The sequence below is a fragment of the Nomascus leucogenys genome, chromosome 19 (assembly GCF_006542625.1).
Source record: "Nomascus leucogenys isolate Asia chromosome 19, Asia_NLE_v1, whole genome shotgun sequence".
Lineage (NCBI taxonomy): Eukaryota > Metazoa > Chordata > Mammalia > Primates > Hylobatidae > Nomascus > Nomascus leucogenys.
In genome coordinates, this window is record NC_044399.1 from 58,170,074 (window position 1) to 58,184,659 (window position 14,586).

At 45.4% G+C, this 14,586-nt stretch overlaps 1 protein-coding gene across 2 annotated transcripts in view; it reads right to left on the reverse strand.

Annotated features, from left to right (window-relative positions):
* Positions 1-14,586, reverse strand: part of PLB1 (phospholipase B1) — a 154,208-nt gene that overhangs the window by 89,462 nt on the left and 50,160 nt on the right. For both annotated transcript variants that reach the window (XM_030799599.1, XM_030799600.1), the window contains exons 15-17: positions 11,671-11,742; positions 10,507-10,581; positions 7,621-7,684 (exon numbers count right to left, since the gene is read on the reverse strand). In XM_030799599.1, coding sequence (XP_030655459.1) covers positions 7,621-7,684; positions 10,507-10,581; positions 11,671-11,742 — 211 coding nt within the window. The remainder of the gene's footprint in view (positions 1-7,620; positions 7,685-10,506; positions 10,582-11,670; positions 11,743-14,586) is intronic.

Sequence of the window (14,586 nt, forward strand, 5' to 3'; positions counted from 1 at the left end):
TTTTTTGAGACAAGGTCTCACTCTGTCACCTAGGCTGGAGTGCAGTGGCGTGTGATCATGGCTCACTGCAGCCTCGACCTCCTGGGCTCAAGTGATCCTCCCACCTCAGCTTCCTGAGTAGATGGGATTATAGGCTTTTATGCCTGGCTAACAAGTTAGGAGTTTAACACAGATATTGCTATATATGTAATTACTCACATACACATCTACCTACTACATCTACCTACTCCTTTACCTTATACACATAAGAATGTGAATCCTAGTGTATTTGGGGGACCACCCCTAGAATTTCTTAAGCCATATATAGCTTGGTCTCTCAAGCCACAAGCTCACCTCCCACTCCCCCAATTACCTCACCCCCAAGGTCACCCTGACTTGGCCACAGCTCTACCTTTGCTGATGTGCTTCTGTTGTGTCTAGTGGCTCAATGCTGCACTAAATTATTGAAATACCTCTTGTGGTTTGGAAGAAGCCTAGTACAGAGTTTGTACAAGGGAGTGGCCCACCCTGGTACATTTCAGTGGGCCATTGCTTAAGAAGGATAGACTGAAAGTTGTCCGCAGGAGGCTTTCTCAACAGCCTTCTTTGCCAAAGACAGCTTATAAAGCCTGTAGCATGACCAGATTACAATCCCAGCACTTTGGGAGGCTGACACGGGCAGATCACCTGAGGTCAGGAGTTTCAGACCAGCCTGTGTGACCTTAGGCTCTACTAAAAATACAAAAATTAGCCAGGCGTGGAGGTGTGCGCTTGTAGTCCCAGCTACTTGGGAGGCTGAGGCATGAGAATTGCTTGAACCTGGGCGGAGGAGGCTGCAGTGAGCCAAGATCGCACCACTGCAATCCAGCCTAAGATAGAGCGAGACTCCATCTCAAAAAAAAAAAAAAAAAAAAAAAGCTTGCAGGCCTGCAGTGAAACACAGGATGAGATGATTTTGACACAGCTGGACTACATACAACCCACAGCACCCATCAACATCCAAATCACGGCTGTGGAATTCCACCTATGCAGGACGCCGGATTAACATTGAGTGGAAAACATACTCAAGGGACTTCCAGGTCTCGTCTTCCTTCCATGGAGACACTTTTTTACCTTCTTTCATGCTGTCTGCCAATGGGGACAGCCACTCCCAATGAGGATTTGCTCTCATTGGAAAAGTAAAAGTTCTTGCCTCTTCCTATGAAAGGATACAAACTCACACATACATAGTTGTAAATATATGTGTGCAAAATATATAGAGCAGTGGTCCTCCAACTTGAGCCTGCATCGGAATCACCTGGAGAGCCTGTGAAAACACAGATGGCTGGGCCCTGCCTTCAGAATTTTTGACTCAATAGGTCTGGGATGGGCCCAAGGATTTGCATTTCCAACAAGTTTCCAGGTAATGCTGATGCTGCCAGTCCAGTCTGGGTACCATATTTTCAGAACCACTGATAGAGACACTTGATTATCAAAGCCATTGACTGTAGTCAAGTACTGCGCTTGGACCTGAAAAACCTGGAATCAAGCCCAGGAGGCAGAGGCTGCAGTGAGCTATGACTGTGCCACTGCATTCCAGCCTGGGCAACAAAGTGAGCCCGTCTGTAAAAAAATAAATAAATATTTGGCTGCGTGTGATGGCTCACGCCTATAATCCCAGCACTTAGGGACGCCAAGTTGGGAGGATCACTTGAGCCCCGAAGTTTGAGACCAGCCTGGGCAATATAGTGAGACCCCTTCACTAAAAAAGAAAAAAAGACTAGAGTTGTTTCTCCCGTGTGTATGTACAAATTGTCTTGGGGCCCTCACAACTGTAGCTGCCATTGCACAGCCTGATGACAGCTCTGCCTCTTAGATTCAAGAGCTGCTGAGTATCTTTCTTCAGTGTTCTTTCTCCTCCCCCTCACCATGCCTTGAATCCACCCTTACACACACACACACACCATGCACACATGCACCATGCATACACGCACCCTTCCACATGATTACAGCCTGCTTGGCTCTTCCCAGCCATCCATAGCTACACCATGTGGTTAGAAGAACAATATCAAATCACAAAGCCAGCTGCACACGTTAGTGCATGTCCACCAGGCTGTGCAGGAGAACTTTAAAATGACCTCTTCTCAAAGAAATCAGGCAATGGGGTTAAAAAGGCAACAAAACAAAAAATAAGACCTTTTCCCTCCAACTCTAGAGTGGTTTATTTTAGCTTCTGGTGATGACAGTCAAACACTGTATTCTTACTGCCATAATGCATCATACAGTGAATCCTGTGAACACTAGCTAGTATGCAAATGTTAGGGGAAATCCTTGGGGCTGGGTAAAATATGGCAGAGATAGATAAATTTGCTTCAAAAATATTATCATTACAGTTTGCTAAAGAGGCAGCTGAAACCTACCATTCCTGTCTCCTAAATTTGTAGCAGGCAGAAAACATAGACACACACACACACACACACCCCTATGTTTATGTGTATGTGTACATACATATGTATAGATAGACTGATTGGTCTACGGCCATACCACCCTGAATATGCCTGATGTCATCTGATAGATTGGTTGATTGTGGTGGGGGTGGTTCTCCAGTTTGCCATTCTGAAGGAGTCTCAGCAACAGATACAGTAATAAACCAGATGAAGCAAACCTGGGTGGGAGGACTTGACTTAATCTGTGATCTTATTGTTAAGATAGAGCACATCACATTTCACTGGCCTAATTTCCCGTAGACCTTGATTTGAGGTTTGTTAATGTCATCATTAATGACAAACACAGCTTAGAAATACAGTAAAGCACTTTAGCAGTTGCTCTCCCTGGGAAAAGAACTATTTAGTGATAAGATTAAATTTGTGTGGGCTGATTAGCTAAACATTATCTGGTACAAACTGTCCACCACCTTGAGAGAAGCTGATAAACACATCATTAACTCATCACGATTTCTACAGAGGGGGCCTCTTATCAGAAGGCCATCCAAGCCATGATGAAGTATCACAAATAGCAAGGAAATTACACACTAGACATAGAATGGGGACACTGCCCACTGTACATGGAAGGTTATACCCAGGAGAAAGGCTTGGCATGCTGGGGCTTTGTCTTGTGCAACCCAGCAACTTAAACCACCTGGGGCCCTAATTTGAAAAACATCCTTTCTCTCAATTGTCACCAAGCATTGCCCAGCCTATTTGCTGTCTGATTTTAGGGACTTAGGTTAAGACTTCCACAATGGCAGTAAGCAGCTGCCTCAAGATTGGAACCATGTTTTGCCTCTGGAGTCTTTGGTGTGAGTTTCCATGAACCAGTGTGTGCCTTCCACAGGGGAGCTCAAGAAACGTGTTAACTGGAATTAAAGGCTAAGTGACTCTGTGACAGGGACTTCACAGATCTCGAAGTTTTAGATGATGAAAACCATAGGGCAGGGAAACACTTCTCTAAGTGTCTTGGGGGAGTTTGAACTCACTCAGTAGGCTCGTTGCGTCCAGGGACAAGCAGGCTGTTATTTCCCACAGGGCATCATTCCTTCCTGATGACAGGGTAGGTCAAGTCACAAGACCCCTGAGTAGGTGGTGACCACAGAAACGGCCTCATGACCTACACTGAACATTGCACTGCTGGCTCACGATGAGACGATGCCCGTGGTGAATGACCACCCAGTGCTGTAACCTGGCCATTTTTCATATTGGCTTTTGAAGAGCTAATTTTAGCCAAATGGGTCAAATCAATGACATCAGGGACTTAGCAAGGAATTGATGGCTTAAAATAAATGAATGAACTGTTCTGGTTTATACTATTGGTGACAGCAGCATGTAATTAGCTTTGTGGATCCCTATTTGCAAAAGCTCTGAATTTTTCCCACTGTGTGGGATTTACCATCAAGATAGCCACCTTCATCAGAAAGTCAATAAGCCGTGTCCCCTGTGACTCCTCATTGTCACTCTTTTATTTGCAAAAAGTGACTCCTTTTCTTGCTGGGAAAATCCTAAGCCCACTAGTAGGCCCAATATGTTTTTCTTGGTTATGCTAACTATGTTAGGGAGAGGGCCATCTAGCAATGGAGCATGATGTGAGTGTTTACAAAGTCATAAAGTCCATAGGAGAGAGCATTTGGCAAATTGCATCTATGTGCTGACTAGGAGGAAAAAGTTGCAAGGTTTTAGTTTTTACTGGCTACCCAATACCAACTGGTTATAAAAAATCACTTACATTAACTCTATGTATCTCATCCCAGGTCATATATTAACTCTATGTATCTCATCCACTGACCCCAGTAGGTCAGTGGATAAAGCACATCACTCATGAGCTCTGAAGTGTACTCAGAATGAGGCACCCAAGTTGCCAGGGCCATGGCCTGTTGATGACAGGAAGCATCTCATTTTGAAACATCACTTTTAATGATGCTTAGATGCATGTATCTGTGATCAGTTTGGAGAAGCACTAGAAAATGAGACTATAAAGAAGGTTTTTGAAAATAACTTTGGACCAGCATGGTAGCTTATGCCTATAATCCCAGCACTTTGGGAGGCTGAGGTAGGAGGATCATTTGAGCCCAGGAGTTTGAGGCCAGCCTGGGCAACATAGTGAGACCCTGTCTGTACAAAAAATAAAATTAGCTGGACATGGTGGCATGGGCCTATAGTCCCAGCTACTTGGGAGGCTAAAGTGGGAGGATCTCTTGAGCCAGGGAGGTCAAGGCTGCAGTGAGGTGAGATCGTACCACTACACTCCAGCCTGGGCGACAGACCGAGACCATCTCAAAAAAGAAAAAAAAAAAAAAAGGAAAGTAACTTTGAAGGCAAAATGCAAAAGTTATTGTAAAAGGTATTCTTAGTGAAAAATTGTTTTAATGAAAGGCATTTTAGTCTAGTTGATTTTTCAATACCTTTTTCAATCCTAGGGACTGTTGATCTGATGATTTAGAAATGTTCATTCAGATTAGTTCAGCAAACATTTATTGGGCTCCTACCACGTGCTTGAGTCACTGGAGGTATAAAGATAAGATGATCTCCTCTTATAAGACATATATCAGATTATTTTGATTAGAAATTGCAAACATGATCTCCAGAAGAGTGTAGGACCTCACCAGAAATATATGATTAATATCAAAGGAAAATAATAATATGCACGTGTGCTGTCTTTTTACCTACCCCATCAGTTGCAAGGATGGTTAGAATGTTCAGTCAAGATCACTGGCACATGGCTGGGTGTAGTAACTCATGCCTGTAATCCCAGCACTTTGGGAGGCCAAGGCAGGTGGATCACCTGAGGTCAGGAGTTCAAGACCAGCCTGGCCAACATGGCAAAACCATGTCTCTACTAAAAATACAAAAATTAGCTGGGCATGGCGGCAGGCACCTATAATCCCAGCTACTTGGGAGGCTGAGGCAGGAGAATCGCTTGAACCTGGCGGGTGGAGGTTGCAGTGAGCAGAAATCACACCACTTCACTCCAGCCTGGGTGACAGAGCAAAACTCTGTCTCAAAAAAATAAAAAATAAAAAAGATCACTGGCACAATAACAAAATGTATTTTTCATTATTGGCCAGTTAACTGTGACCATTTTTCTGAATGACACTTTCCAGGTGAGACTCAGAAGTGCAGGCCCAACACTCATCTATGAGTGCTGATTCCAGGTAGAGAGAGAGTGTTTGGGTCCCATGCTCACCTTGGTCAGATCGGGGAGCCTAAATCTACCCATCTTGTTATTATATAAATGGCTCCTGTCACCAGAGGATCTCAGATTTTAAGGCCTTGAGATTTCTTGATCTTTAATCTTCAAGTGCTGATAAACACACTAATCTTCAGGGTCAGGGAATAAGGAAGAGGTTTACATTTTACCCAGCTTTTAGATGTTGAGATATGCTCTAATGATATTGGCTGGTTATCACCTTCATGACAGAAACATCATCTAGACAGATTACAAAATGCTTTAGAGAGCATTCTTTCAGAATAAGATTAAAAAGGGAATGGATATTACTTTGCTGTAAATGTGTGTGGCTATTAAAACTTTCAGATGTTCTCTCTAGACCAGTTGAGCTGGTTTATGCCTGTAATCCCAGTGCTGGATGATCGCCTGAGCCTGGGAGTTCAAGACCAACCCGGGCAACAATAAGACCCCATCTCTTAAAAAAAAAAAAAAAAAAAAAGGCAGGTGTGGTGGTGCATGCCTGTAGTCCTAGCTACTTGGAGGCTGAGGCAGGAGGATCACTTGAGCCCAGGAGGTCAAGGCTGCAGTGAGCCACAATCATGCCACTGTACTCCAGCCTGGGCAACAGAGTGAGACCCCGTCTCAAAAAAAATTTCTCTCTTTATATATATATATATATATGTAGACATATACATACACACATCTATCTATCTATATAAACACACATCTATCTATCTGTGTCTATACCTAATCTATCTATTTTTGAGTAAGGGTGTTTATTATAGGAGGGTCTACATATGAAGCTGATAATTTATTTTTGCTAATAAAGTCCTGCTAGTAAACTAATAGGAATGAGTTCGCACCATGTATGAGGGGAAATAAAGACTAAATGTGTATATGTAAGATCTGTATCCCCTATTCCATTCTTCTGCAACTTAGAACAAGAGTCAGTTATATACCGAGGTTTTGGTTAGACTATTTTTAACTTTCCTGCCAGCCATGTGGCTTAGTTGGAGTGTGTAGAGCTACGGCATGTGTGAAGGGCAGCCAAGCATTTATTTGCTCTCCTGATGCTCAGCACAAGGAGACAATCTGACTACGAAGATTTGCATCCCCAGAAGATTCTTGCTAGGCACTGTGACATCCCCAAACTTAATTTTCTGTTTTTTTTATAATCCTGAGGCCATGAGAAACAATAGATCCATTAGAATGTAAACTCCTGAAGGCAAGGAGGCACTCAACAATCCTCTAACACACAAATGAGTACATAAATGAACAAATAAATGGACATGTGAGCCCCCCTTTAGGACCAAGATGGGAATCTGTAACACTGCTACAGATGCTCCTAGGCTGATGTTTTGAGTCACTCAGGTCACCAGATGGCTATGACTTCCCAAGGTTACATGCCCATAGCTATCACCCCCAGGCTACCTTGCCTGGAGGCAAAGGTACAGCCCTCAGGCAGACCGTCTTTGGGAAGGTTGCTGATGACTGCCTAGAACACCCCATTTTATGGCTCAGCAACAGACATTTTAGAAATACTGAGAGGCAGTGAAGATGGTGTGTTCATAAGATGACGTGCTTTCCTGCTCTGCGTGGTGTTTTAGTGCATTCTGTGTGTGAGTGAATCTGCAGGCAACTCAGACAGGGACTATGGACTGGCTATTTTTGCTTTCTGCTTAAAGGTAGTTTTGCTCTTTTGGAGAACAAATCCACCCATCAAGGTGCCAAGGCAGGGACGATGACAACTCACACAACTAACATTGGGTTCTTTGCAGAACATGGCCTGGTACAGGGTTACTGCTCAATAAATGCTTTCTGATAATGATATCACATTTTAGTTAAAGAATAGACACAGGCATGGCCTTACAAATATACATACAGAGTTATTTCCGCTGTCCCTGAGAAACCACTCGGGAGTATTTCAGGTTATGTGGAAAGCCCTTACTTGGATGATTTCAGGCCTCAAATGAATTTAAAAATCACTGGGTGCAAGCTGTGTACCTGAGGTGGGAACCGTATCGGAGGGGTCTTTGTCAGGACATCTGATTTCTGCTCCTTCTCTTACCTGAAATGAGACACACAGGGAAGTAAGGAAAATGGATTTTGCTAAATTGGAAATGGGTGAGAAGTGGGGCCTCTATTTTGGAAAACATCATTTAAGATAAAGTAAAACTTTGATGTTGTTTAAGATTTCTCCCTCTCCTTCAACACTCATATCCAATTGTCCACATCTTTTCCAAGTGCTCCCAAATCTGTTCCCTCTGCTCCAGTGCCTCCACCTCCACCTAAGTTCAGGCCTTTGTTATTTCTTGCCAGGATATTGCAATGATTCACCATCATCATGGCCGTCCGTCCCACAGACTCGCTCCTCAGCCTCTGAATCTATCGAGAGTGGTCGTTCTCAACGTGATCTGATGTGTCACTCCTCTGCCCAAGTTCTCAATGAAGGCAGGAATTTTTATCTGTGTTGTTGATTATTGTGTCCCCAGAGCCTAGAACAGTGCCTGGCATAGTAGATGCTCAACAAATATTTGTTAGTTGAACAAACAAATTACTACCCTGTATTAACTTCAGCAAAAAGTCCAATCTCCCTAGCACGGCCTAAGAGGCCTCTAAATATTCTAAACCACCAGCCCTTGACCTAAGTCTCCATATTTCCCTGCATCCATGCCTTTGCCCAAGTAGTTACCCTCTCCCTTTTCCCTTTCCTTCCTTCTATTTGCTCACCCTCCCGTGGATCTGCCTCAGCCTTAGTCACCCTTTGAGACTGAGGTCATGGGTATCCTTTGGAAAGCCTTCTTCAACTTTCTCCTGTCTGGTTTAGTTTCTCTTTCTCTGTGTTCCCAGAATACCCCATGAAAACATGCATTACAGTAGCCATTATAGTACCATTGTGCTATAACTGCCTGTTGACTTGGATATTTCTTTACTAGACTTGAGTTCCTTGGGACAAGTCCTATTTTTTATTTACATTTTAATCTCTCCTACCTGGTATCCAATCCACCTATCCATTCATTTTTTCATTCAACAAATAGTTATTGCTGCCTACCCTGAGTTCCCGCCTCACTGAGCTTGCATTCTAGTGGTACACAGCAGATAGTCAATAAATGTGTCCTGAAGAAATGTATCACTGCTTTTATCCGATGATAATGATAGCAATATTTATACAGAACTCATGGTACGCTAGATTCTATTATAAGTGCTTTATACTTATTGACCTATGACATTAATAACTCCGCAAGGTACGACTATTACTGTCATTATTTCCCAGGTTAAAAAACTAAGGCACAGAGAGGTTAAGTATCTTGCTCATTGACACAGAGCCCATAAGTGAAAGAGTCTGGATTTGAACCCAGAACTGGTTACTTTACCTCACTGTGCCATGCTGCATCTCAGGTGTATGCTCATTGCTATGCTCGTTAGTGTGAGTCAAGTTGTTAAATTGAGTCTCTCACACTGTGTTTGTTGGGGTGGAAGCCCAGGCCATCAACTCTGCCTCCATTATTTGGGGTAAATCTCACGCTTTTCCATAAAATAGGGAGGGAGGGATGTCACTAGGACCAAATTTGTCTCAGCCCACCTCAGTCCCCCCTTCTCTGGGAAAGAAGACATCAACCCTTGAGTGTTCCTTGCCTTCCTAGAGGAGTGCAGGGTGCCCTGCCTAATCTCCACGGGAAGCCTCAGGGGAGGCTCCTGAGAAAAGCAGTGAGCAAGGCAGGAGTGCCTGTCAGGGGCCCCTATCAGTGTGGACCCACTCAAGGGCTTTCGAGCTCCACACGTTCTGGGTTCAGACCTCACCACAATTCTCTGCTCTTTCTTAATTTTCTCTTCAGATGAAGTTCTCAGATGATTTTAGAAGAATTTGTCAGAGATTTGGGAAGGGTCAGAAGAATCTATCTTACATAACAACAGATTGGGAACAGGAGGTGCTGGGCAGTGCAGACACTCTGTCAAGCCCCCCATGCTGGTTGCGGAGGCAGCTCTGAAGATGAACTGTGGGGGAGGCCTGCTTCCAGGCACCCAGGGGACGGCCACATGCTGGATCCTCCTCCCTCCCCCAGCCTGTCCTGACTGAACATCAGCGGTCAGTGGCAGACCTCCACATGCCTAGAGGCAGCAGGAGTTCCAGGACGTTAAGAACCACATGGAATGGCTCGGTGTAGTGGCTCACATCTGTCATCTCAGCACTTTGGGAGGCTGAGGTGGGTGGATCACGAGGTCAGGAGTTCAAGACCAGCCTGGCCAATATGGTGAAACCCCATCTCTAATACAAATACAAAAAATTAGCTGGGCGTGGTGGTACATGCCTATAATCCCAGCTACTCAAGAGGCTGAGACAGGAGAATCTCTTGAACCCAGGAGGGCAAGGTTGCAGTGAGCTGAGATCACACCATTGCACTCCAGCCTGGGTGACATAGTGAGACTCTGCTTCTGCTCCCCCCAAAAAATTGTTGCAAATTTGGCCAGTTGATCTGCTTTAAAATAATCCAGGCCGGAGGCAGCGGCTCACATCTGTAATCCCAGCACTTTGGGAGGCTGAGGCAGACAGATTGCTTGAGGTCAAGATTTCAAGACCAGCCTGGCTAACATGGTGAAACCCTGTCTCTACTAAAAAAATACAAAAATTAGCCAGGCATGTTGGTACACGCCTGTAGCCCCAGCTACTCAGGAGGCTGAGGCAGGAGAACTGCTTGAACCCAGGAGGTGGAGGTCGAGATGGTGCCACTGAACTCCAGCCTGGGCAACAGAGCAAGACTCCATCTCAAAAACAAATAAACAAACAAACAAACAAAAAAAAGAATCACGTGGAAGGTTCCAAAGATTCAGCATGGAATGCAGCCCATGGTTCATCTGCATGTTTGTCAATTACAGAAAACCTTTCCTTACCTCATTCTTGTCTCGGGGTTTCTGCAGTCTGGTCAGGTAGTTGCTGTTCCTGTAGCTGAACAGATAGGGGCTCTCCTGCAGGGAAAGGTGACATATTGGAATCGTGACCCAGAAGTCTGTATCCCTTAATCATCAGGCTTGAGCATCCAGTGATGCTTTTGGCCATCTCAGAACATTCACATCACACTTCCAATGAGGACCAAACCATTCTCTGGCTCTTCTCTCTGGTCCCTGAAGGACTCATGAATGTGTTGACATTTCCCATTTGTGATAGTCAGTCTCTCTTGCTCTTTACCCTGGGGGTTCATGCTACCAGGCCAAGTACATATATTTTGATGAGAAGGGAATCTAATTTTAAGCTTCTTGGCAGCCAAAGCAAAAAGGGAAACAAGGTGAATTGTATACTTCTTATTGCATAGTAACAAAAAACTTACCAATTCATCAAGAAAGCCAAATACTTGACTAGCATTAAATGATAGAAAGACTAAAAATACAAAAAAAATAGCTGGGTGTGGTGGCACACGCCTGTAGTCCCAGCTACTCGGGAGGCTGAGGCAGGAGAATCGCTTGAACCCGGGAGGCAGAGGTTGCAGTGAGCCGAGATTGTGCCGCTGCACTCCAGCCTGGCAACAGGGCGAGACTCTGTCTCCAAAAAAAAAAAAAAAAAAAAAACAGAATCTCATTCATTTATGTCCAGTTATTTTCTCAACCACTTATTAGGCAACATTAATTATAAGCCTAATACATACTAGACACTTATTTAAGATGTCGTCAAAATGATCCACCTTTCAGGCACTTAGAGACTCAGCATCCCTCCCTTCTTTGCCACTCTAGGATAGAGGAAGGTCTGGAAATGGCATCTGGGGCAGAGGGCCAGGATCCAGAGGCGATACATGGGGGCAGCATTTGGGGCCAGGTGAGCTGTGGCCTTTTTCCTATGCCTCCCACAGGCATGGAGGGGGCTGCAGTTTTGCTAAAACAGCTCTCATGGCCCACAGCTGTAAACATTAGGGCTGTTATGTATGCAAAACTGTGTGCAGGCCCAGAAGAACAGAGCCAGGACTCATATCTCAGGTAAGACCCACTTCACAGCAAAGCCCACTTGCCCACCCTACCTGCGCCCTCAATTCAATAAGCGTCCCTCCTCTGCCCAGTCCCTCCTACCTGAGAGGGACACTTCATTGGCCTCCTGTGTTTTGCACTCAATGGCTCATCTTTCTCTCCTGCTGGCTCCATCTAGAAAGGAACGTGGGCTTTAGAACAGGGAAGTTTTGTGCAGGTAGCAGCCTGCCAAGTCATCAGTGAGAAAGACTCATTAGTCCAGCAGCAGCACCAGGGAACGCATTAGAAATGCACGTGTCCAGCCCCCATCCCCAGCCTACTGAGTCTGAGACTCTGGGGCTGGGGCAGCAGTCTGTGTTGTAAGCAGCTCTCCAGGTGATTCTGATGCACACCGGAGTTTGAGAACCACAGCATGAGAAGAAGCATCGGTTTATACATATATACATATATATATATATGGGACTTCCTAGTCTACCTCTCCTAGAAGGAGAAGGAGAAGCTGCACAGCAGAGGCTGAGGTGGGGCCCAGCCAGCCAGGGCAGAGCTGGGACTCCAACACTGGTGTCCTGCATCCAACCAAACATCTCGCAATGGGTCATGCAGCTTTCTGATCACATGGGGGCTGGTTATCCAGCTTGGCCTCTTGTGCCCTCCTTGCTGCCCAGCTACTTTCTGGTTCACTGATTCAAGTTCCCTTAGATAAGAGAGCCAGTATGGGAAGGAAGGGCAAATGCATCGCTTTGGCATAAAGCATGTATTCTTTCCCAAGTCCTCCCCGCAGCCTGTGTCTGCAACCCAAATGTAGGTAAATCTGCGCACAATAGAGAATGGAAACCCTCTGTGCCCCACGAACTGCTTTCACAGCTTTGAGTGAAGCAAATTATGGGGCCTGGGTCAAGTCTCATGTCTTTCACGGGGTCACAAATACAGTGACATGGAACACAGCACAGCCAACACTCACAAACCGCTCGAGTATCTAGTGAGCCAGGAGTGGGTGGTGTGGTATCCGCTCTGAAATAGGCAGCTACTTAAAAATGACAACCACGAAGGCCATCAAATGACATCTAATAACATGGATAAAACATTTATGGTATAACAGCAGGAGAAACCAGCAGATTATCAACCTAGTAAAAGCATTAGACATAGGTGAAGTCGTTAAAGAACTAGAGGGAGGGAGGGATTTTTTTAAAAGTTGTTTTTGTTATTTTTAAATGTTCATTATACATATATAAACACTTACAAAGAAAAATGCAATGGCTTGGAGGGATTGCAGATTTTCTTCTGCATGGGCTATTTCCTACTGTTTGAGAACCAGTTTTACTGTCATCTGGCTGCCCACAGCTGCTAGGCTCTGGTGGTACCTCTGGCCCTCACCTCCCCTTCCAATGACTCTGCCAAGGGACATGGGAAGCTACTGGATGGGGCAGCCTGTCTGGCTCAGTCACAGCTTCTACCAACCTTCATGAGGATTTCAGATTCCTCAGCGGTATCTTACCCCAGCATCTGTGCCCCAGTAAGCAAGAAACAAGAAAAGAACTTTACCCTTAGTGGAATTGGCTCTTCAGCCAGACTGAAGGAGAATCAGATAAGGAGGTATAATTAGCTGAACATTTGGAAAAGGAGTGACAACTCTCTAGCTCAAGGCCTAGGAGAGGAAATGGACTCCATGCTTCTTTCTGCTTTATTCTGATGGTGGCCGCTCCTAGAAACAAGGTTCCACCTGGAACATTCAAGGCAGCTGTCAAAGGAAGTATTGAGCAGGCCTGGGTGAGGGCCAGGTACTGATCTGTCTTGCCACCTTCTCTTCCCCAATTTTTTTTTTTTTTTTTTGGAGACAGGGTCTCACTCTCATTGCTCAGACTGGAGTGCAGTGGTGCGATCACAGTTCATTGCAGCCTTGACTTCCTGAGCTCCGGTGATTCTCCCACCTCTGCTTCCTGAGTAGCTGCGACTATAGGTGTGTGCCACCATACCCAGCTAATTTCTTGCACTGTAGTAGAGGCGGGGTTTTTGCCATGTTGCCCAGGCTGTTCTCAAACTCCTGGGTTTAAGCATTCCTCCTGCCTCGGACTCCCAAAGTGCTGGGATTACAAGCATGAGCCACCATGCCCACATTTCTCCAACCTTTCAAGAATTTAATCCATAATGGAATCCGGAAAGAAACCTTGAAAGAACCATATCTAAATGACTCTGGTAAAGTGGATAAAGCAGAGCCTATTTTTTTTAAAAGGGCCTCAAAGAAGGAAAATTCATAGGTTTTCCCAAGAAACCCATATCCATTGAGAACTTTGTCCTAAATGTCTCTTTAGGAGTTCCCTCCATCCTCCTTGCTTCCATTCATTCCCTTTACACTGGCTCTGACCCTTTCTTCTCCTGCATCCCCAATACCCAGAGAGGATGGAAACGACACAATTACTTCAAATAACTCCTCGTGTGTGCCTCTTTCTCCTGCCACGCTGTGGGGCCCATAAATGCACGTGCGCTATTTACTCCAGGGACAACCGGGGCCGGTCTGGGCTTCCACCCCACTCTGCACATCTCCCCAGCACGGCTTCCCTGCCACCGAGGAATGAACTGCAGCGTGGGAGGGGTGAGGGCGATGGCCTTAAAAATCCTCTCCGAGCAGCAGAATCCTCCCTGGACTGTGAGCAATCCCCAAGTTCCTTATTCTGCCTGTGGCTTGGGCATCTGGTGTAGATTTGGCATAAGGTGGGGTCAGTGATTGCTGAGAGGGCCAGGGATATCAGTTCCCTAAAGGTGGGTCCCTTCAAAACAACTGATGTACAAGAATTACCAGAAATTATTGAGGCAGCAGCAGAAAGGGCCTAGGGAATGAACTGTGTTCCAGACACAAAATCCTCCTCGGCTTGGCACCAGGAGTGCAAGCTTCAGCCTGGAGGCCTCACTCAGCCAGGACGGTTCCAGGCGTGTTTAGATGCGGCTGCTGTCACCTCCCATGCTGGTGTGTGGAGCTTTTCCTTGGCTGGTCCTCAATGCTCACCTGTGCTAGGGCTTGGA